General features: G+C 38.3%; 1 protein-coding gene and 1 pseudogene across 13 annotated transcripts in view; one reads left to right on the forward strand and one right to left on the reverse strand.

Annotated features, from left to right (window-relative positions):
* PLCB4 (phospholipase C beta 4) overlaps positions 1-25,856 on the reverse strand; it is a 414,289-nt gene that overhangs the window by 204,578 nt on the left and 183,855 nt on the right. The window contains exon 1 of one of the 13 annotated variants that reach the window (XM_057529621.1): positions 25,038-25,299. The exons of 11 other annotated variants lie outside the window; for them this stretch is intronic. In XM_057529621.1, the coding sequence (XP_057385604.1) occupies positions 25,038-25,082 (45 nt within the window). In that variant the 5' untranslated portion in view covers positions 25,083-25,299. Of the gene's footprint in view, positions 1-1,144; positions 1,161-25,037; positions 25,300-25,856 lie in introns of those variants that run through there. One more of the 13 variants, XM_007165245.2, reaches the window with a different exon arrangement.
* LOC114237219 (60S ribosomal protein L21-like) lies at positions 4,388-4,878 on the forward strand (annotated as a pseudogene).

Below are 25,856 nucleotides of genomic sequence, written 5' to 3' on the forward strand. Positions count from 1 at the left end.
TTTCTGGTTAAGTTACTAAATAATAAATGCTTCCCTGCAAATGAGCACTTTGATTTAACAGCAACGGCAGGTTAAAGTGACCCACGTCAGTTCCCAGGACTCTTTTAAGGAGTAAACAAGAGAAAAGTAGGAAAATAGAATTCCTTCAAAGTAGAGTGTCTGAAATTCATCTTTTTAGACTTCAAAGTCCAAAACGCTAATGGCATGGATTTCTGAATTGCTGCCAAAGATGTTCTACCTAGTAAGTTTCTTGAGGGTATCTGTATTCTAAACAATCAATCTAGTAATTTCTCCATAATCAAAAGTTGTTGGCTTAGCTGAAAAAGAGCTTAAGCTTTATGAAAAGATGCCATTTTAGGGACTTTAAAAACTTGCAGAGCTGGACATAAAAACAGAGGTAGGTTAGTGACTTAATATATGTGACATTTATTAACTTCAAGATAATGACTACCTAATTAAAAGCAGGCTTGCCAATACTTCCATTTTGGCGATAATATTAACACCTTTATTGCTTTTCTCTTTCCTTTTTTCACCCCACAGATCACCCCTCAGTGCCAAAACAGAACAGCATACACTATGGTTCCCACATCAGACACCGGCATCTCTCTCCATCCTCGTTCTGAACTCTGAATTTCCAGCAGAAATGCACTCAAAAGGAAGCTTGGGTGAGGGTAGGGGAAGGCTCTCAGCTGAAGTTCAGACAAAACAATTGTGATGCCACCCCTCTCTGGAAGAAGCCCTTTTAACAGTCCTAATCTGTGGTTCCTAATTCGCTCCTCTGCCTAATCCGCATTTCTCAAATATTTATGTCCTACAATTGTTGGGAGATCTCGTGAACTGTCAGATTCTGATTCAGTAGGTCTGGGGTAGGGCCTAAGAGTCTGCATTTCTAGGTTCCCATGTGATGTTAATGCTGCAGGTTCATGGACCACATTATCAAGTGCAAGGAACTAGATATTATTTTTGGTGGAAAAGAAAACACAGTGATGGTGAAAGGCTATGTCCCCTGCCCCACATCTACTAAGGTGTCAGTGGTAGTGGTCAATTTTGGAGAGCCCATCAAGCCCACAACTTCTTTGAGAATTATTATCTGACCCATTTCCATGGCATATCAATGGCACCCATATTTGTGCTAGGACCTTACCACTGGCCAGAGTTGACTGGACCAAGGATGGACATACATGTCCTCAAGCTGAGCCAATCAGCTTCTTCCTCTCTTGAGAATTTGGGGTCAGACTTCAGAGGGCCAGTCATGAGTTGCTTGAACCAGGAGATGTAAACATCTGGAACCGTCATTGTACCTCATGTGGAAAGAGAATTGGGGACAGAGAAAAATAGCACTGGAGGAGCAGAGATGAGAGAGAACCTGAAAATCAATTGCTGCCTGGATTCTTGAAAGCTTTTTAGTTCCTATTTTCAGTTTCTTACCATGGGATCCCTGGAAACAGCCCTGCATCCTTTTGATAAATTCCCCTTTTTCTTGCTTAAACTAGCTTGAGAGGGAGCCTACAAATCCTAATGCAAAGGGAAGGTAGTTTTACTTTTCATCAGATAATACACTGTTTGTCCCAGAGGTCAGGATCTTAGAGGAATAAAGAGTTCACATCCAAATCCAGTAGTGGTGGGCAACTTCCTGGGGCTACCTGTGAACAATCCTATGACCTTCTGTGAGTCATTTAAAAGGAGCCTTTAATTCCTCTTGAAATGTCAGACAATGTCAACTCTTCAAACTCTTTTAATAATTAAGGCTCTGTTTACTTCAATCTATGTCCTTCTTTCCCATTTCCTTCAACCTTATTATCCTTACATGCCAAGTAAAAAGAAACCCGGCCTATTCCTCCATCACTCCCCCCTAAGCAGGTGACTCACATTCCACCCACAGGAGACAGGTGGCTGGCCCACAGAAGGCATCCGGAAGGTGGGAGCTATGATTTTTATAAGTTCCTCTCTCCACTCTCTCATTCACCTGACTACCTGTTTGATCCTCCCCTCTTGCCTTATCACACTCTTCCTTATTATAATCCTTGTAAATGTCTTTGATCTTCCACTTAAAATAAAAATCCAGTGGTTCTCCTCAGGTGGTACCAGCTCCTGGATTCCTACCTATCCTAAAGACAATTCCTTCCCCCACCCATCCAACCCCGTTCATCCACTTGACCTCAGAAGATACAATTCCACACACACCCCCTTCCATAACCACCAACACATCCCATCTTTCATGATATGTATTAGACTTGGTACCGGTGCAATTCACCTTGACAAGGCCAGCTTATGCCAAATGAGTCATCCATTAGGGGTAAACAGCCTGGCAAAAATAAGCCTTTAACCTTCTGCCTCCTTGAGACAAGAACAGAATCTAGATTCATTTTTGTCCTGAGATGCATGGTTACAGCTCCAAGCCACTTTGCATTAATGAAGTTTCCACCTTTTCATCTATTGGTGGGTACAGAAGTGTACAACCATGTTTTCATTCAAGATGTGTCTTTGGACATGTCTTCCACATCCATAAAGACTTCCATTCACCTAATAACAGCTAAGAAAATTGTTATTAATTATGACAAGGTAAATATTTCATTATCTTTTCACTTATGGTATCAATTGTATACTAAAACTCCCCTAGAAGAACAAATATGTTCAATCCCAACCTCAATAAAAATGCAATATATTCATTTCCAATTTAAACTCATATTTTTCATTGATTTCTCTAAAATGATCTATTCCAAAGTTATTAAAACTATGCCTATGAAGAATATTCAATGCCATGAAAAAGCACTCCAAATATAATGGTTTTGGGGAAGAAAACAGAAGACATACACATGATATGTCCAAAGTTTCAAAGTATAGTTTATGTTTATGTCTGGAAATACTAGAAATAAATATAACAAAATATTATTAGTGGTTATGTCTGGATGATAGGATTGAAGTAAATAGTTCATTTCTTCTTTGTAATTTTATGAAGTAAAAAAGATCTTTTCAGGGAATTCCCTGGCAGTGCAGTGGTTAGGACTCGGTGCTTTCACTGCAGTGGCCTAGGTTCAATCCCTGGTGGGGGAACTAAGATCACACAAGCTGCGTGGCGCTCTGCCCCCCACCTCGCAAAAAAGATTCTTTTCAGTGCTCATGAACACGTATAATTAGAGAAAAAGTAAACATTACCTATATATCATGGCCTACATTCAGAAAATTAAAATGATTCATGCATCTCGTTTGCTTTGACTGTCCTGCGGGAAGTACAGTTCACTACATTAATGTGATTTGCTGACAGGCTTCTTACATTTTGTGTTGGAAAGGAAGCACTGGAGGAAGACGGCTATGTTCTTTCCAAGTACCTTAGACTGAAAGGATGAGATAAGGAATCAGCTTTAGGGTTGGTTTGAAAGTGATAACACCTGCCTCTTGGACTAATACACTTGGGGTGGGGGAGAAGAAAAATGATGGCTTTAATACTTTTTGTGTAACTTAACCTTTCTTAAAAAAAATTCCAAACATATTGCTTCTTACCTTCTAAGGCAATATGTTCTCTTCCAAAAAAGCCCTAACTGTTCAAACATATTTAATCATTTTTTTTTTAAATTACACTATACTAGGTGTGCTTTATTTATTTATTAATGGCTGTGTTGGATCTTCGTTTCTGTGCGAGGGCTCTCTCTAGTTGCGGCAAGCGGGGGCCACTCTTCATCGCGGTGCGCGGGCCTCTCACTATCGTGGCCTCTCTTGTTGCGGAGCACAGGCTCCAGACGCGCAGGCTCAGTAATTGTGGCTCACGGGCCCATTTGCTCCGTGGCATGTGGGATCTTCCCAGATCAGGGCTCGAACCCGTGTCTCCTGCATTGGCAGGCAGACTCTCAACCACTGCGCCACCAGGGAAGCCCCAAACATATTTAAATATTTATTTTATTTCTTCAAGTATTTTCATGAGGAAAAATATAGAAAATGATCACCACTAAGTAAATAAAATTATAATTGCATGATCATCTGCCTCTGAAAATGTATAAAACAAGAAAATACCCTTCCAATCAGACTTATGAGAGATAAGCAATGTTACCAGGTACTGACTATGCATACGTTCGTGTGTATACATACATATATCATGTCTATGTGTATGGCAGCATATACATGTATATGTATGTGTACATGCATAGTTATAAAGTAGATATACAAACATACATGTTTTTAAGAAAAATTAAAATGACATCAAGTTTTACATACTTCTTTGCAGTTTGCATTTTTTGGAACACATAAAACACATTTCTCAAAGGGAACAATTAATTCCAATAGCATAGCCATTTTAAAATTTAATACTGCCAAATTACCCAAACAAACAAACAAACAAAATAAACTATACAAGATATCCTGCCTTTTGGCCGGAACCGCCATCTTCCAGTAATTCGCCAAAATGACCAACACAAAGGAAAGAAGAGGGGCACCCGCTACATGTTCTCTAGGCCTTTTAAAGAACATGGAGTTGTTCCTTTGGCCACATACGTGCAAATCTACAAGAAAGGTGATATTGTAGATATCAAGGGAATGGGCACTGTTCAAAAAGGAATGCCCCACAAATGTTACCACGGCAAAACTGGGAGAGTCTACAATGTTACCCAGCAGGCTGTTGGCATCATTGTAAACAAACAAGTTAAGGGCAAGATTCTTGCCAAGAGAATTAACGTGTGTATCAGGCATACTAAGCACTCTAAGAGCTGAGATAGATTCCTGAAACGGGTGAAGGAAAATGATCAGAAAAAGAAGGAAGCCAAAGAGAAAGGTACTTGGGTTCAATTGAAGCGCCAGCCTGCCCCACCCAGAGAAGCACACGTCATGAGAACCAATGGAAAAGAGCCTGAACTGTTGGAGCCCAATCCCTATGAATTCATGGTATGATGGATGTAAAGAAAATAAAAGACCTGGACCGTAAAAAAAAAAAAAAGATATCCTCCACTTAAAAACTTTCTTGAAAGGCATATGATTATTTTTATTATGAGGACAATAGTAAAAATTAAAATTAAAACAGTCCAGGAGCTTGGGGTGGGAGGGAGAAATGCCTTCAATGTAAATGGTGGGTTGTTTTTGCTTCTTTGTTTCCTTAAACTGGGTGGTGATTAAGAATATTTATTATCTCGTTCTTCCTCATGCTTTTCATATATTTTACAAATATCCTTTTGAAACTGCTCAATATTTAATAAAAAATAATTTTCTAAAAGATATAAAAGTATAAGACAAAAAGGCTTCCTTTCCCATCACACCAGTCCACTCCCACAATGGTACAAATAAATTGATCATTTCTGATTTCAACTTTTCTAGTCTACCTCTATACCTCTCTAGAGGCAGGACTATTCAATAGAACTCTAGCGAACCACATATGTAATTTTAAATTTTCTAGTAATACTCACATTAAAAACAACAACAAGAAAATGGTAAAATTAATATTAGCAATATATTATTTAAATAGACTGAAAATACTATCAGTTCAACATTATTCAATATTAAAAATGACTGAGGGGGCTTCCCTGGTGGCGCGGTGGTTGAGAATCTGCCTGCCAATGCAGGGGACACGGGTTCGAGCCCTGGTCTGGGAAGATCTCACATGCCGTGGAGCAACCGGGCCCGTGAGCCACAACGACTGAGCCTGCGCGTCTGGAGCCTGTGCTCCGCAACAAGAGAGGCCGTGATAATGAGAGGCCCGTGCACCGCGATGAAGAGTGGCTCCCACTTGCCACAACTAGAGAAAGGCCTCGCACAGAAACGAAGACCCAACACAGCCATAAATAAATAAATAAATAAATAAAATTAAAAAAAACAATGACTGAGGTATTTTAACATTTGTTTTTTTCATACTAAGTCTTGGGAATCTGATGTGTATTTTCCTTACAGCACATCTCAATTTGGATGAGCTGCATTTCAATGGCTCAATAACCCCTCCTGGCCAGTAGCTACTGAATTGGAAAGTGTACCTCCAGATAGTATGCTCAAACCCCTATTTCTTGATTTGTTAACTTGAAAATTATCATTTGACTCCACAGTATGTTATTCCCTTTTTTTTCCTTCTCTTCACCACCACTAATATTATATAATATTTTGTTTTTCAATTGATCTGTAGACAGTTTAAACCTCTCTTCTTAACTCACCAAATTGAGGCAGTGTTATCTCGCTCTCTTTGTAAAATGAGGGATTAGGGTCCCTCTGTCTCCTTTCACCTTCTTCCCCTTTCCACCTCCCAACTTTTCTCTAGCAAACTACTACTCTCACATTGTCAAAGTTTTATCATTTATACCATGTTCTGTACTGTAACTTTTTTACACAGTGATGTTTGTCAATTGCAAAATGAACAGCATTTACAATATGAAAATTACATGGTAACTACTCTCTGCAGAAACAAATTGTGCATGTGAAGGAAGAGAAGGCCATACAACACTGCTCTGATCGGTGCTGCTCCAAGAAGCAGAACAAAAACTGAGTCGAGAAGGGCCCGAATTAAATACTCTGTTAACTGAGAACATGCAGCTTTATCACACTTTCTCTTATAGAAATTTCATTTGCTTTTAGGATTTTAGAGCTCCCTAAAAATCTTATTCTGCTTTTGACAGCATTTTTTTTTTTCTTTTAAACATTTGCCAAAGAGCTACTGTCTTGGGGTTTCTTGTTTTTTGTATTAGTTTAGTTTATCCACCTATCCTTGGAACCCACATTTCTCTCTTTTATTTTGCTTCATTAATTCTTTTAGGAATGGCCTGGGGATGAGCAAATGTTTTAGTTCTTACTTGTCTTAAAATGCTTTTATTTTCCGTTCATACTGAATTTGCAGTTTGTTGGGAACAGAATCAAAATTCCTACCAAACCAAGAAGGTATCATTCTCTTGTCCTCTAGAAATCATCTCTGTGGTCAATTCCCTATCCCACTCCCGTTTCTGGAATCTTTTAGCATCCTCTCCTGCTCCTTGGTGTTCTGAAATATCAGGAAAAAGTGTTTAATTACCGATCCACTCATATGCTTACTCAACCTACTTTGCACTCAGAGGGCCTTTGTTGTCTGAAGATTTGGAAAAGTTAAAAATGTGTGTGTGTATGTGTCTTTTATTTCCTCCAATTTTTTTTTCAATTTTCTCTTTCCAAACCCTCTATAAGAAAATGTAGGACCACTATCATGTCTCATCTCTTCACTCATATTTTCCAACTCTTTGTTCTTTCGCTCCGTTTTTCTGGAAGGTTTCTTCATCTTTTCACTATACTATTATTTTTTAAGTCAACAATTACACTTTAATTTCCAAGAATCCCTTGTTGGTCTTGAACTACTCCTCTTCCATAGGAGTCTGTTCTTAACTATCCCTCATGATAAAATTTGGAATTATTTTAAGGATTTATCTCTTCTCATTTATTTCTGTTTCTTCTGGCTCAGTTGGTAGGTTTGTTCACATTGATCCTTCTCTTTTAGCTGTCTGTTTCTCAACAGTATCTGCTGATTCTAGTTTGTTTGATCATGTTAATGAATGATCTGGACGTCACAGAGTAATCCAGATTCAAATAGTTACCAACATGGCTTCGTCTTCATTTCTCCTCATCAAATTGCAGACCATTCCATTTCTGGTCACTTCTGAAATAGTTCTTGCTGGTCACTTAATTCTGGATTCCCTAAGAACCATGAACTATTTGGGCTAAAAACTGGATTTTCTTGCTGCAGTTTTCAAAAGTACAGCAGATGAGGGTCTGATGGGCATTATTTCAAAATTAGGCTTTATCTGACAGATCAAAGGTCATTGTTTTAACTTAGTCATAATGGCTACATTGAAACAGATTCTAGAATTAATTCAGTGTTACAGAACTTAGTTGAAGAAAAATTAATTTCACTTACATTTAAGGTCTAAACAAATCAATAAATGAATATATTTATTTTCATGCTATTCCCAATTGTACCATTTTAGGATAGCCTACTAAAGCAAAGAGACATTTGAAATTGTGTGGGTACCTCTATCCTTTCTTATTACAGTAGCTTATGCCAAAAAAAAAAAAAAAAAAAACGAACAAGTAAGTGCCCTGTGTCCAGAAAGACAATAAATACCACCTCAGACGGGAGGGTAAATATCCCAAGACACTCTGTATGACGGACTCTAGGTCCATCCACCTCACTACAAATAACTCAATTTTGTTTCTTTTTATGGCTGAGTAATATTCCATTGTATATATGCATCACATCTTCTTTATCCATTCATCTGTCGATGGACACTTACGTTGCTTCCATGTCCTGGCTATTGTAAATAGTGCTGCAATGAACACTGTGGTACATGACTCTTTTTGAATTATGGTTTTCTCAGGGTATAGGGCCAGTAGTGGTAAGTCAGAAAGAGAAAAACAAATACCATATGCTAACACATATATATGGAATCTAAAAAAAAAAAATGATTCTGATGAACCTAGGATCAGGACAGGAATAAAGACACAGACATAGAGAATGGACTTGAGGACACGGGGAGGGGGAAGGGTAAGCTGGGACGAAGTAAGAGAGTAACATTGACATATATACACTGCCAAATGTAAAATAGATAGCTAGTGAGAAGCAGCTGCATAGCACAGGGAGATCAGCTCAGTGCTTTGTGACCACCTAGAGGGATGGGATAGGGAGGGTGGGAGGGAGACGCAAGAGGGAGGGGATATGGGGGTGTATGTATACATATAGCTGATTCACTTTGTTATACAGCAGAAACTAACACAACATTGTAAAGCAATTATACTCCAATAAAGATGTTAAAAAAAAAAAATCCCAAGACACACAAGTAAAAACTAAAATGGTCTCCATGTGCCTATCTAATTGCTTTTCTCTCAGACTTGTAGCAGAGCCATAGTTAAGAAAGTTACTGAGTGACTGTTCTATCTTAAAGCTCTCTGAGTTCACCATGCAGTGCCATGAAATTCTGCTCTACTGTGCAATCGTCCCCCATGAGAACAAAGACTTGCTTACAAGGCTGAATGTGTAAGCTGCCTTCCACTGATTTCAACCTCAGTCTTTCCTCAAACCTTGCAAACACACATACTAAGGGTCCCATCTAAACAAAATCCTCCAACACTAAAATCCTCAGGAAAGTTTATTTCTGAAAAATCCATTCTCAAGTGATTATACATTCATATTACACAACATTTACATTTTAAAAATGTGAATCATGTTATTTAATTTTCCAACTCAGATGGAAAACACTGCTAACACTGGTGATACTTAAAAAGATATGTTGCCCAGGAGAGAAGACTATAAAATGTTAAATATCTGTAATGAAATGTAACAGCTACCAAAACAAGAACAGATGCCTCAGCAGATGGTGCAACTTGTCCACCCAATATCTTTTCTCCCTATTTCAGTGGGTAATGAAAATGAACCCAACTAAAAATACTTGCTTCCAGAGGCTTCCTTACAATTAGTGGTAGCTTTGTGACCCTGTTTAGTCCAGTGATAGATTAAATGTTGAGACTTGGGGATAAGTTTCTGCTTTTCTAATATAGATACAATGTTCCCCACTTCCTTTTTTTGCTTTCTGCTGGGAGTGTGTATGTGACACCTGGAGGTACAGCACCCATTTTGCAACCATGAGGCAATGATCATCAGGATGAAGGCATATCAACTAAGGATGGTAGAGAATGAATATGGAGAGAGGCTGGATTTCTGAGGGAACCACTTAGCTTGAACCAGCCCTGTACTACCTACCACTGAACTTACTGTTATGTGGGGCAGATATGAACCTATGTGTTTAAATACTTTCTGGTTCACAGAACTCATTCTTGACTAAGGCACTGGCAATACCTGAACTTTAGTTGCCCCTCCAGTCATGCGTATACGAAGACTTTAGTGCTTGACCAAAACAGAGATGACTTTCTCTTCTGTAATATTTCCTTTAAATCTTAGATACAGGTCCATGGCCCCTTACCAAAATCCTTTGGGGTCTGATATGTTTCAATGTCAGAAAGGTAATATGGTGCATATATAATACATTATGCAATAGTCCCATCAAATCTAGCCATCACCCTTAAGTCCAGGGGTTGACAGACTATGGACAGTGGTCAAAGTCCAACCTGCCCTCTATTTTTGTAAATAAAGTTTTATTGGAACACAGCCATGACTTCATTTACATACTGTCTCTGGCTGCTTTTGTGCCAGTCACGACGGCAGAGTTGAGTAGTTGACAAAGAGACAGTATGATTCACAAAGCCTAAAATATTTACTATCTAGATCTTTAGAGAAAAAGTTTGTGGATCCCTAGCAAATACACCAGTATTTATGCAGTGAGACCTATAGCTATTCACCCAAAGTGGGATAAATAAAGACTATATATAACCTCCTGTTGGTTTAGGCATAATTTTGCCACTAAATTTATGCCAAACTTATGGGAAAACTAAATTTCAAAGCTTTAATGCTTTCAGAATTATGGAAAAAGGGACTGAGGAGCAATTTGTCAGGCTGATCGAATCCACCATGGAGCGGTCAGCTCTCTGGCCAGTCCTTTAACGTCTCATAGCCCAGAAAGCTTAAAAAGTCCTATTGCCTGAGAGCCCTAAGAAATAAAGAGGCAGCATACTACAGTGAAAAGAACACCAGCTGTTGAGTAAGATGAATGGTTTCTAATCTTACATTCTGGTGATTTGGAGTATATATTGTTTTTCTCTGAGTCTCCATTTTCAAATCTGTGGAATGGAACCAAAATGTTACTGACTCTGCCCAGGGCCACAGAAGATGGTAAGATTATTTGTCAAAGTGCTATGAACAAGGCAAGATACAACACACCCATGTGTTACATATATTATTGGGCAAATTGGATATACTTCATTATATATGCTGGCATAAATGTGTATTTTATTAGATATAATGTATATTTAATTATTAGCTTTTCCTCTTTTACTGAACAGAGTGTTTGATTGCAGAAAAGTCAAAGTTTTTCCAGTCCTCCAAAATGTCTGGGGTTCCTCATGATATTTCTTAATTCTAATACAAGGAAGCTAACATTATACTTTTAATATTTTGCTGTTCTATACATAATTTGAGTCATATGGACCATATTTCTCAGGGAGCTTCTTTGAATAGTTCATTTCTAACGACTATTCAAAAATTTCATGGGGACTTTACCATATTAATATTTTATGCAATATAAATATTAGAAAAAATACATAAATGTGATAGATTTTTAAATGACTTTTAAAAATATTTTTGATCTTACAATTTTAAATTTCAAAAATCAGATTTTTCTAAACTAAGACTTTTTAAATCATGGAGTTTACACAGTTAAAATACTGATTTACTTTCAAACGTAACAGTAAGAATTGCTATTATTGCTTAACTCCTATATTTCTCCAAGTGCTCAGTCTTCACATACTTGTTTACACAATCTCGAATAAAAACATTTATACTTTAATAATAATTTCCAGAAGCTGATAGGATTCTCTTAATATTTAAATAAATAAATACTACCTAATACATAGCTGTTTTATTACATAGCCTAAATGCTACATGGCCTAAATTTTAGAGAAGTCCTTTTGTTAGATTTGACAGCAAATACTCATCGTGGAAATGTATCCTGTACAGAAGCTCTTCTACCAAGAAACGGGTTAGATTTCAAAAGGCTGTCAATCAGCCCCTTTGTTCATGAGTCCACATGACCACGACAGTGCCTCTTAGAGCTGGGCAAGCTGAATATGCTTTTGTTTTAAAGTGGCTTTGTCTGTACTAATGAGAGCCTCCCAGGTGAAGGTTCCTAGTAGAGAAGCACCTATTTTTTTCCAAGTCTGTGCTGCTAAAGTTCCCTCCTCAGAAGACAAGCTCAGGTGGTATAGTTTGCAATGGAGGCATGTAAATATGCAAGCCTATGTTTTGAGGTCTGTGTACATTTTGAGTCTCCAGGAACCCAGAGAAGGGTACATGAGCAGCTTACAAGGTACCCAAATATGGCCATAAAAATCACATCTCAGTTAGAGCTCATAGATTCAGAGCTGCTTTAAATGAGTAGACTTCATACCCACCTCATTTGAGCTCATTATCAACGAGAAGGCAAAACAAAATCAACGAAACAAAGGCGGAATTATGAGCACCTAAAGGAAATTAATTCTGGAAATGTATAAGGTGGGAAGTGTAAGAACTAAGAAAAGGACACTGTGGATGAAACACTGAGGCAGAGGCAATGAATAACACGACAACAAAGAAGCAAGATGCATCTTCACTAGGGCTGGAGCAGAGGTAAGGAGCTGGAAGAAAAGGCAGCCCTTGATGGGCTTCCAGATCAGGTTTGAATACGGATCAGCACAGCCTAATGTGTCAGCTACCTGGGAGAATAAGGAAGGTAAGCTATGGTGAAACTGTTGACTGGGAAACAGAGGAAAGAGTTAGCCAGATTGAATGGAGAAAAGAGACCAAGAGAGTGTGACCCAAGCAAATATAGCAGATACCAGCCAGACACCAATCCCTACAGAAAATATCCACAGAACAAGGGAAGCAAATATGGAAACCACTCTTGGTTACTTAAGAACTTCCACTACCATAGTGCTGGGGTTGCAATGTGTCTGAATTGAGGGGATGAATCAGGATTGGTCTAGACCAGCAGTTCTCAAACTTGGCTGCATATTGGAATAACCTGGAAAGCTTCAATAAAATATTGATGTCTGGACCCCATAGAAAGTCTGATTCCAAGGTTCTCGTGTGGGGTGTAAGCAACAGTATTTTCTAAAGTTCCCACAGTCATTTTAAATCCTAGCCAAAGTTGAGAACAGCTTAAGCTTTAATGTGCATTAAATTAAATTAAAATATAGATTTTGACTGAATAGATCTAGGGTGGGACCCAAGATTCAGCAGTTCTAACAAGCTCTCAGAAAATGCTGTCACTGCTGGTCGCTGGACCATGTTTTGCGTAGCGAGGGCCTAGTCCTGCCTTGTCCAATACAACAGCGACCAGCCACTTGAAACGTGACTGATGTGACTGAGGAACCAAATTTTTAATTTAATTTAAATTAAATTAAATTTAAAATCTGAAACATGATTTGATTATTGGAAAATATTTAATTATGCATTAAGCAATTTGGTGAACACCTTTTCAATTGATATCTAAATACAGATCAAACATCTCTAATGAAAATTTAGCGTCTGAATTGAAATGTAGTATAAGCATAAAATATGGACTCGATTTCAAAGATTTAGTATGAAATAAAGAAAATAAAATATCTCATTGGCAATTTTTTTATATTGCTTACATGTTGAAATGATAATGGCCTAGATATACTGGGTTAAATAAAACATTAAAATTAATTTTACCTGTTTTTCTTTTCTTTTTTTAAAAATGTGGCTACTAGAAAATTTTAAATTATATATATGGCTAGCTTTATATTTTTTTTGGACAGCACTGGTCAAGAACAAAGGCGATTGAGGCTTTCCTGTTACATGTTGTCAGTAATTGATCTAATGCATGAATATGTGACACAGATCTAGCTGATGAGAACCAAGGGGAAGCTGTAGCAGGCTTCCTGAGGAAGAAATTATTTCTTAATAAAAAAAGAAAGCCTGGGAGTTCCCTGGTGGTCTAGTGGTTAGGATTCAGCACTTTCACTGACATGCACCGGGTTCAATCCCTGGTCAGGGAACTGAGATCCCGCAAGACTTGTGGGGCAGCCAAAATTAAAAAAAAAAGCCACATAAGAAAAAGTCCTTTGTCCCTGCCTCCTTCCATGCCTACTTTGCCCCTGTCTCCTTCTAGCTGTATTTCAATGCAGCTAGGAGAGGATAAAATGCATAGAGTTGGCAGCCATTTTACCACCATGAGGAAACAGGACCCTGGGTCCTAAATACTCCTTAGGGTTGCAAATCAAAATAGGACCCTCCATCTTTGAATTTATTATTAGATTAAAAAAATAATGCCCTTATTGTTTAAATCAGTGCTCCTTAAATGTTACTGTGCATTTGAATTACCTGAGGATCTTATTAAAATATAGATTCCCTTTCAGCAAATCTAGGGTAGGACCTGAAAGTTCAGGTTTCTAACAGGCTCCCAGGTGGCATCTATATAGCTGATACAAGGACTGCACTTTCATTAGCAAGAGCTCAAACCGAAATTACTTAGATACTCTAGTACTTGCTGATGAAAGCATTCCTAATGGACACAGGAGGCAAAGCCAATTTCTGCCCATTAACAACAGCTCCATTTACACACTGGCTGGCAGCATAATCATGTCAGACCAACTGGGGACAGAGGATCTAGGAATTTTGTAGCTTTCCCAAAAAACAATAACTATTATGGGAGCATGAGGGCACAGAGCAAGGGTCCTGTGGTCATGTGAGTTTGGAAGATGCTGGGGTAAAAGAAGTTAAGACATTTCTCTACTATTGGGCTTTGCATGCATAGTCACTGCTATGGCGATACATGCTTTAATTTTGAAAGTACTGTTAATTACACTTGATTACAAAATACTTTCTTTTCACAGAGAATATCATTAGAGTAACATACCACAGAAAACACTTTGTGAATTGCTGCATTATTCAGATCATGAGTTAAAAGAAACAGCAAGGCCTATAAGCCTTGATGCCTGAGAAAATGTAGTTTGTGTGGTACTAAATGTATAAGAAGCATGGAGTTTGGAGTGAAGTAATCTAGATTCAAATCACTCACTGTATCACACACATCACAAGTCAGCTGTGTGAGGATGGACAAGTTTGTTATACTCTGTGGCTAGACTTCTTCACCCATAAGACAGGAGAAGAATGCCTGCCTACATAATAGAACTATGGTAAGAATAATGCATGTTCACACTTTTCAAAATGACACTTCTTGGATGTGGAACAGCATTAAAACTTTACACACACACACACACACACACACATATATATATATATATAAAACATTATATATATATGTATATATATATATATAATATATTTAGAAATACACAAATACATCATGAAGTAGAATATATAACTCACATGTAGGCTAAAGGTATCTGGGAGAAAATCTAGGCTACCTGGACATGTTAAGGAAATCATTCACTCTCCTCTGCTCTTAAGTGTATTTCATAGACTAGCTGCACATGTTCGAAAGTACTTTAAAGCCAAAGCTCTTAGAGCTTGAGGAAGCCTTGGGTACCACTTGGCCAGTGCAGGCTAGCTACTCAGCAGGTCTCCCCACAAGGGCATCCATCGCACAGTTTGGCCACCACTTTCCAAAATTTGCAGGTTCAGATGTGAGAGGTTAGGATGCCCAGAGTTCATAAGGCCTCAAAGAACTGATTCTGTTTAAAAAACTAAAAGACATTAAAGGATTTTTTAATGCCAAAATATTAGAGTGAGAAAAATTGTAATAACTCTTAAGTGGATCATATCCTTTGACCAGTGATATTATTTAATGCTTAGAGACAATGATGTGTTTGAAGAAACTGTTCTTTGCAAGTAGTACTGATGATAATCTGTCCATTTTTGCCTGTTTCCTTTCTCTATACTTCTATAATTGACTTCCTCCCTTCTAATCATTTTTGAATGAAGTTTAACACAGAATCATTCATTTGCTCAAAAAATATTTACCTGGTTCTTTCAATGTTGCTGTGTGCTGAGAACACAAATATGATGTAGACATGGTCCTGTCTAGTCCAGGGGTAAAAAGACAGAGGAGAGATAAAGTATGTATATGAATAATAGCAAGTTGAGACAGTGTGTCACTGAAACCTTACGAAAAGCACATGGATCATTTCTGGTTTAGGGAATGTGGTAGGCAGGATAATAGCTTCTTCCTAATGCTCAGAATCTGTGAATATGTTATGTCATAGGCAAAGGAGAATTATAGGCAAAGGTTGCAGTGTCATTAAGATTGCTATTCCACTGATCGTAACATAAAGAGACTATCCTAGATTATCCAGGTGGACCTAATATGATCACAAAGGTCCTTAAATGAGGAAGAAGGAGGCAGAAGAGTAAGAAACACATGACACTGTGAGAAAGACTCCACAGGCCATTGACGATTTTGAAGATGGAAGGGGGTCACCAGCCAAGGAATGCAGGCGACCTCTAGAAGCTGGAAAAGGCAAGGAACAGATCCTCCCCAGAGCCTTCAGAAGGCACAGTCAGCCAACACCTTGATTTTAGCACATTGAGACCCATTTTAGACTTCTGACCTCCAAAATTGAAAGATAAGAATAAGTCTGTGTTGTTTTAAGCCACTAACTTTGTGGTAATATTCTACAATAGCAATAAGAAATTAATACATGGAATTTGAGAAAACTCTGTGAAGGAACCAGCCTGGTAGGTTGTAAGAAATTTGAAGACATAGTTGTGATTCTTAACAAATTAAAAATAAATATATAGTTCTCAAAGTGTTAAAGGATTCACTAGGTCAGATTTAAATTTTCCACCCAATGAAACAGAAAACAAAAGTAAATAACACAAACGCGTTATACCACTTTTACTAAATTAGTCTAACATAAAAGACAGCCCTTTTTATATTTAATGACATGCACAAGAGATGCCAAAATTAATCATCAAAAAACTACGTACTCTGAAATCTTCAAGTGATTACCAAACTTTATCCCTAACATTGCAAACTATCCCCTTATCTCACCCATATTTGAGAAACTATTCAAGTTAACACGGTATATTAAAAGATTTCCAAATTTGGCATTAGTTTCAACCAAATCAGAAAGCCTCAAGGTCACATAGCCTCATCCACCAGAGGGCAGACAGCAGAAGCAAGAAGAACGACAATCCTGCAGCCGGTGGAATAAAAACCACATTCACAGAAAGATAGACAAGATAAAGAGGCAAAGGGCTATGTACCAGATGAAGGAATAAGATAAAACCCCAGAAAAACAACTAAATGAAGTGGAGATAGTCAACCTTCCAGAAAAAAGAATTCAGAATAATGATAGTGAAGATGATCCAGGACCTCAGAAAAAGAATGGAGGCAAAGATCAAGAAGATGCAAGAAATGTTTAACAAAGACCTAGAAGAATTAAAGAACAAACAAACAGAGAGGAACAATACAATAACTGAAATGAAAAATACACTAGAAGAAATCATTAGCAGAATAACTGAGGCAGAAAAACGGATAAGTGACCTGGAAGATAGAATGGTGGAATTCACTGCTGCAGAACAGAATAAAGAAAAAAGAACAAAAAGAAATGAAGACACACTGAGACCTCTGGGACAACATTAAACACAACAATATTCGCATTATAGGGGTCCCAGAAGGATAAGAGAGAGAGAAAGGACCTGAGAAAATATTTGAAGAGGTTACAGTCGAAAACTTCCCTAACATGGAAAAGGAAATAGCCTCCCATGTCCAGGAAGCGCAGAGAGCCCCATAAAGGATAAACCCAAGGAGAAATACGCCCGGACACATAGTAATCAAATTGGCAAAAATTAAAGACAAAAAATTATTGAAAGCAGCAAGGGAAAAACGAAAAATAACATACATGGGAACTCCCATAAGGTTAAAAGCTGATTTCTCAGCAGAAACTCTACAAGCCAGAAGGGAGTGGCATGATATACTTAAAGTGATGAAAGGGAAGAAGCTACAACCAAGATTACTCTGCCCGGCAAGGATCTCATTAAGATTCGATGGAGAAATCAAAAGCTTTACAGACAAGCAAAAGCTAAGAGAATTCAGCACCACCAAACCAGCTCTACAACAAATGCTGAAGGAGCTTTTCTAAGTGGGAAACACAAGAGAAGAAAAGAACCTACAAAAACAAACCCAAAACAATTAAGAAAATGGTAATAGAAACATACATATTGATAATTACCTTAAACATGAATGGATTAAATGCTCCAAGAAAAAGGCAGAGGCTTGCTGAGGGGATACAAAAACAGGACCCATATATATGCTGTCTACAAGAGACCAACTTCAGACCTAGGGACATATACAGACTGAAAGTGAGGGGATGGAAAAAGATATTCCATGCAAATGGAAATCAAAAGAAAACTGGAGTAGCAATACGCATATCAGATAAAATAGACTTTAAAATACAGAATGTTACAGAATGTTACAAGAGACAAGGAAGGACACTACATAATGATCAAGAAGAAGATATAACAACTATAAATATGTATGTACCCAACATAGGAGCACCTCAATACATAAGGCAACTGCTAACAGCTATAAAAGAGGAAATTGACAGTAACACAATAATAATGGGGGACTTTAATAACTCACATACACCAATGGACAGATCATCCAAACAGAAAATTAATACAGAAACACAAGCTTTAAATGACACAATAGACCAGATAGATTTAATTGATATTTATAGGACATTCCATCCAAAATCAGCAAATTACACTTTCTTCTCAAGTGCGCACAGAACATTCTCCAGGATAGATCACATCTTGAGTCACAAATCAAGCCTCAGTAAATTTAAGAAAATTGAAATCATATCAAGCATCTTTTCTGACCACAAAGCTAAGAGATTAGAAATGAATTACAGGGAAAAAAACGTAAAAGCCACAAACACATGGAGGTTAAACAATACATTACTAAATAACCAAGAGATCACTGAAGAAATCAAAGAGGAAATCAAAAAATACCTAGAGACAAATGACAATGAAAACAAAACAATCCAAAACCTATGGGATGCAACAAAAGCAGTTCTAAGAGGGAAGTTTATAGCTATACAAGGCTACCTCAAGAGACAAGAAAAATCTCAAAAAAATCTAACCTTACACCTTAAGGAACTAGAGAAAGAAGAACAAACAAAACTTAAAGTTAGCAGAAGGAAAGAAATCATAAAGATCAGAGCAGAAATAAATGAAATAGAAACAAAGAAAACAATAGCAAAGATCAATAAAACTAAAAGCTGGCTCTTAGAGAAGATAAATAAAATTGATAAACCATTAGCCAGACTCATGAAGAAAAAGAGGGAGAGGACTCAAATCATTAAAAATAGAAATGGAAAAGGAGAAGTAACAACAGACACTGCAGAAATACAAAGCATCCTAAGAGACTACTACAAGCAACTCTATGCCAATAAAATGGACAAACTGGAAGAAGTGGACAAATTCTTAGAAAGGTATAAGCTTCCAAGACTGAACCAGGAAGAAATAGAAAATATGAACAGACCAATCACAAGTAATGAAATTGAAACTGTGATTAAAAATCTTCCAACAAACAAAAGTCCAGGACCAGATGGCTTCACAGGTGAATTCTATCAAACATTTAGAGAAGAGCTAACACCCATCCTTCTGAAACTCTTCCAAAAAAGTGCAGAGGAAGGAACACTCCCAAACTCATTCTATGAGGCCACCATCACCCTGATACCAAAGCCAGACAAAGATACGACAAAAACAGAAAATTACAGACCAATATCACTGATGAATATAGATGCAAAACTCCTCAACAAAATACTAGCAAACAGAATCCAACAGCACATTAAAAGGACCATACACCATGATCAAGTGGGATTTATCCCAGGGATGCAAGGATTCTTCAGTATATGCAAATCAATCAATGTGATACACCATATCAACAAACTGAAGAATAAAAACCATATGATCATCTCAATAGATGCAGAAAAAGCTTTTGATGAAATTCAACACCTATTTATGATAAAAACTCTCCAGAAAGTGGGCATAGAGGGAACCTACCTCAACATAATAAAGGTCATATACGAACAACCCACAGCAAACATCATTCTCAATGGTGAAAAACTGAAAGCATTTCCTCTAAGATCAGGAACAAGACAAGGATGTCCACTCTCACCACTATTATTCAACATAGTTTTGGAAGTCCTAGCCACAGCAATCAGAGAAGAAAAAGAAATAAAAGGAATCCAAATTGGAAAAGAAGAAGTAAAACTGTCACTGTTTGCAGATTACATGATACTATACGTAGAGAATCCTAAAGATGCCACCAGAAAACTACTAGAGCTAATCAATGAATTTGGTAAAGTTGCAGGATACAAAATTAATGCACAGAAATCTCTTGCATACTTATATACTAATCATGAAAAATCTGAAAGAGAAATTAAGGAAACAATCCCATTTACCCAGCAACAAAAAAAATAAAATACCTAGGAATAAACCTACCTAGGGAGACAAAAGACCTGTATGCAGAAAACTATAAGACACTGATGAAAGAAATTAAAGATGATACAAACAGATGGAGAGATACACCATGTTCTTGGATTGGAAGAATCAACATTGTGAAAATGACTATACTCCCCAAAGCAATCTATAGATTCAATGCAATCCCTGGTAATCAAATTTGGTAATCAAATTACCAATGGCATTTTTTACAGAACTAGAACAAAAAATCTTAAAATTTGTATGGAGACAGAAAAGACCTTGAATAGCCAAAGCAGTCTTGAGGGAAAAAAATGGAGCTGGAGGAATCAGGCTCCCAGACTTCAGACTCTACTACAAAGCTACAGTAATCAAGACAGTATGGTACTGGCACAAAAACAGAAAAATAGATCAATGGATAAGATAGAAAGCCCAGAGATAAACCCACACAGCCATGGTCAACTAATCTATGACAAAGGAGGCAAGGATATATAATGGAGACAAGATAGTCTCTTCAGTAAGTGGTGCTGAGAAAACTGGACAGCTATATGTAAAAGAATGAAATTAGAACACTCCCTAACACCATACACAAAAATAAACTCAAAATGCATTAGAGACCTAAATGTAAGGCCCAACACTATAAAACTCTTAAAGGAAAACATAGGAAGAACACTCTTTGACATAAATCACAGCAAGGTCTTTTTTGATCCACCTCCTAGAGTAATGGAAATAAAAACAAATGGGACCTAATGAAACTTAAAAGCTTTTGCACAGCAAAGGAAACCATAAACAAGACCAAAAGACAACCCTCAGAATGGGAGAAAATGTTTGCAAATGAATCAATGGGCAGAGGATTAATCTCCAAAATATATAAACAGTTCATTCAGTTCAATATTAAAAAAAAAAACCCAACCCAAAAATGGGCAGAAGACCTAAATAGACATTTCTCCAAAGAAGACATACAGATGGCCAAGAAGCACATGAAAAGCTGCTCAACATCACTAATTATTAGAGAAATGCAAATCAAAACTACAATGAGGTATCACCTCAAACCAGTGAGAATGGGCATCATCAGAAAATCTACAAACAACAAATGCTGGAGAGGGTATGGAGAAAAGGGAACCCTCTTGCACTGTTGGTGGGAATGTCAATTGATACAGCCACTATGGAGAACAGTATGGACGTTCCTTAAAAAACGAAGAATAGAATTACCATATTACCCAGCAATCCCACTACTGGGCATATACCCAGAGAAAACCATAATTCAAAAAGACACATGCACCCCAATGTTCACTGCAGCCCTATTTACAATAGCCAAGTCGTGGAAGCAACCTAAATGCCCATTGACTGACGAATGGATAAAGAAGATGTGGCACAGGGGCTTCCCTGGTGGCACAGTGGTTGAGAATCTGCCTGCCAGTGCAGGGGACACGGGTTCGAGCCCCGGTCTGGGAAGATCCCACATGCCACGGAGCAACTGGGCCCGTGAGCCACAATTACTGAGCCTGCGCGTCTGGAGCCTGTGCTCCGCAACAAGAGAGGCCGCGACGGTGAGAGGCCCGCGCACCGCGATGAAGAGTGGTCCCCACTCGCCGCAGCTGGAGAAAGCCCTCGCACAGAGATGAGGACTCAACACAGTCATAAATAAATAAATAAAAGAACGTGAATTTCTTTAAAAAAAAAGATGTGGCACATATATACAATGGAACATTACTCAGCCATAAAAATGAACGAAATTGGGTCATTTGTAGAGACGTGGATTGGTCTAGAGACTGTCATACAGAGTGAAGTAAGTCAGAAAGAGAAAAACAAATATCGTATATTAACGCATATATGTAGAGCCTAGAAAAATGGTACAGGTGAACCAGTTTGCAGGGCAGAAATTGAGACACAGATGTAGAGAACAAACTTATGGACACCAAGGGGGGAAAGCGGCGGGGGGTGGGAGTGGTGGGATGATTTGGGAGATTGGGATTGACATGTATACACTGATGTGTATAAAATGGATGACTAATAAGAACCTGCTGTACAAAAAAATAAATAAAATATAATTCAAAAAAAAAGAATTAAAAAGGAGAAGTAATTATCAAAAAAGAAAAAGAAAGCCTCAAGATCAAGAGGATTTAGGTGGTTTGGAAGATAGAAAAATGCCAATGTCAATGCAAATGTAAATGTCAGTCACATGAAGACCTCCAGTATTCAAATAAAGATAATTCTACATTAGCTACAATCACAGTATATACATACACATATGTATATGTTTGTTTATACTATGATTAACACACATCCATATATATTTAAAATACCTATACACACATTGTGTGTGTATATGCATATATAGATACAGACATGAATAGTGATATAGAAGTATGTAATATATATATGTCAATAAAGGCATTCATCTTATTTTCATAATTAATAGTGCTGACAGGTAACTGACACAATTAGAAACATCGTCCACAATCCTGCAGTTCTCAGTGTTATAAGAAACCCCGCCCTGATTCAGCTTGACTACAGAGACAAATATTGATACTTTGCTGCTGTAAGCCAGTGCCTTGTACAACAAAGGATTGTATTATGAGGTACTTTAATTTTTTTTTTTTAAGAAATGAACAAAATATATTTTTTTATAATTTATATTGAGAGAAAACAGAAGCTGCATTAACAACATGCTTCCTAGTTTCTCTCAGCCCACAGAAATCAGACCACAGCGTATCCGCCAGGACTGGAAATCCAATCACCTAGTGCCTGGAGCACCTGTCACCTCAGCCCCTCCAGGAGGCCCTGGGGAGTGTTTATCATAATCACTCTGTTCTGCAGTTTGCTGCAGGTCGCATGCTGCCCCCAAGCCCCTCTGGAAGTAGATGGAGGGAGTAAGTTCGACAAGTAAATATCAAAGTACAAACCTATCAATCCAGTACCATTAGGGAAACATTCAACCCAACAACTCGGTTCAACTAAACAACTGCCCAGGAGGGTCAGAAACAGAAAGGTGTCCCAGTGCGGGGCCTGGGCCACAAGGAGATGGCACTTTTAAAGCTGAAGGACGCCTCTGTTCTCACAAGACAGGCGGGAGCATCTGCACTGGAAGGTTGTGTTATTATACAAAAAGGGTTTATACAGTGTCTACAAGATCTTAGGTGCTACAGTAGACATACAAATGTTCTAAAATTTCTTGCCTACCTACTTGCATGAACGACTTTAACATGCCTAATGCAGGCTCACCCACTGGACGACAACAGAGCTACACAGACTTGTCTTACAGCTCTTCCTAAAACAAGCCTTTCAGGCCCTCTCAATCTGGGGTCTAGCGAATTCAGGGCCGGGGTTGGGGGGATGGGGTGGTCTGTGAACTAAGATGGGAATAAAGTTACATCTTTATTTACACTAACTTCTCATTAAAATCCAGACTCTTGGGCTTCCCTGGTGGCGCAGTGGTTGAGAGTCTGCCTGCCAATGCGGGGGACACGGGTTCGAGCCCTGGTCTGGGAGGATCCCACATGCCGCGGAGCAGCTGGGCCCATGAGCCACAATTACTGAGCCTGCGCGTCTGGAGCCTGTGCTCCGCAACAAGAGAGGCCGCAACAGTGAGAGGCCCGCGCACCGCGATGAAGAGTGGCCCCAGCTTGCCACAACTGGAGGAAGCCCTCGCACAGAAACTAAGACCCAACACAGCCAAAAATAAATAAATAAATTAATTAAATTAAAAAAAAAAAAATCCAGACTCTTCTTCAATTATGGGCATAGGCAACAAACCACAATAGTATTAGCAGGATCTGTGATTCTGTCATCAATAGAAACCCCAGATATTTTAATATCACATTACGGTTGCCATAGGATCTTGAAATGCTGTGTACCATCACCACCACTTTGAAATTATAGTAGCTAATAGGGCTACAACTAGATATTAGTTTATCCATTAAAGATGAACACATTACTATAGCACAATTCATAAAACTTCAATAGCTCTAATGCAATATAACTCATTTCCTTGGTAATCTTATGTATTTTATTTGATGCATTAATAACCTTTCTTTCTGCAAAAAAATCCACAGGCTTCCCCAGATGCCAAATGGGTCCATGACACAAAAATATTAAGACCCCTCCCCAAGCTAGAACAACAATTCTAGTTCCCGAATTCTAGTTGACTCACCCAATCAATTTCAAATTCAGTCAAATTGAATGACTGGGATCATACAGGAAAAGACAAGGCAATTAGAAGTATTTTCCCTTTGAATTCATTTATTCATGCATGCAGCAGATACCAGAGCAAACCATACCTTCAAAGCACCATGGCAGGTGATGTGGGGGGTAGAAAGATAGAGAAAGCAATACTGTTCTTAAGGAGCCCAAAGGCTTACAGAATAAAGGACTCTACAGATAACTGTACACAGACAACTTTACTCCAAGGGAATAAGTGTTGGATTAAAGAACTAACATTTGCAACTGAACATCATCGAGAGCTTTTAGCCAGAGGTGACTTGAACTGAGATTTTTCTTTAGAAAACTAATCTGGTTGAGCAGTTTGTAAAGTGGGCTGGAGGGAGGTTAAGATCATCAAGGAGATGATTCTAGTAATTCCAACAAGAGATACCACGGGCCTAATGGAGGAAAGTACCAAGAGAAAAAGTGAACGGTGATGCAGGGCATAGAGCCCTTGTCTTGTGCACATGGCTTCATCTGAAAAACTCAAAGAATTTAATTGCCAATAACAAAGAAATGTTTAGCTAAATTAATTTAATATACATTGTGTACTATCATGCTATTATTTGTGCATTGTATTATATATATACATATATATGCATATTGTATCATGTAATTATTTAAAACTGTTTTCAACAACTTTATAATAACGTGGGGAAATGTTTTGCTACTTTAAGTGAAAAAGCACTATACAGAATTATATAATTTAGAAGTATACATGGGTTATTACAAAAATGTCTTCAATTTGTTCTCTCCTGTATCCACACCTGTATTAGTTTCCCATGTCTGCCATAGAAAAACTACCACAAACCAGGTAACTTAACATAATAGAAATGTATTCTCTCACCGTTGAGGTCAAAAGTCTGAAATCAAGGCGTTGGCCCGGCCACATTTCCTTCAGAGGCTCTGGGGAGATTCCATTTCTGTCTCTTCCCACTTCTGCTGGTGAAGCACTCCTTGGCTTGAGGCTGCATCAGTCCAGTCTCTGCCTCTGTCTTCACATCAGCTTCTCCTCTTCTGTGGGTCTCTCTCAAACCGCCTCTGCCTCTCTCTTACAAGGAAGCACTTACCGTCCACTTATCCAGGATAAGTGCTTCCGCTCAAATTCTTTTAATCACCTCTCTTGCCACATAAGGGAACAATCATAGATTCCACCAATAGGATATGGATTTCAGGGGCCATTTCCAGCCAACCACAGCATGCTTTGTCATGTGGTTCTGTGGCCCCTCCCACCAAGAGGAGGAGTCAGTTTCCTCACTTCCTCCATCTAGACTGACCTTGGGACTTGCTTAAGCCAACAGAATGCAGCAGAAGTGATCTTGTGCCAGCTCCTAGCCTAGGTCTCAAGAGACCTTGCTGACCGCCAGTCTCTCTGTTTCTCTCTCTCTCGAAATCCTGCCTCTCCTGCATGAACAGGCCTAGGCTAGCCTTCCTGATGAGGACGGGCACATGGTCTAGTCAACCTACCCTCAGCCTACAGCTGGCAAACTCCCAGAGGTGTGAGCAAGGCCATTCTTGACTAAACAGACACCAGCTAATGCCAAGATATGACTGAGCCCTGCTGAGGTCAATCAAGCCTGGACCACTTCCTCATAAATGCCCACTGTACCCGTAAAACAATAAAGGCTTAATGTTTTAAGTCACTGATATTGGTACCATAACACAT

This window comes from Balaenoptera acutorostrata, chromosome 15, assembly GCF_949987535.1.
Source record: "Balaenoptera acutorostrata chromosome 15, mBalAcu1.1, whole genome shotgun sequence".
Lineage (NCBI taxonomy): Eukaryota > Metazoa > Chordata > Mammalia > Artiodactyla > Balaenopteridae > Balaenoptera > Balaenoptera acutorostrata.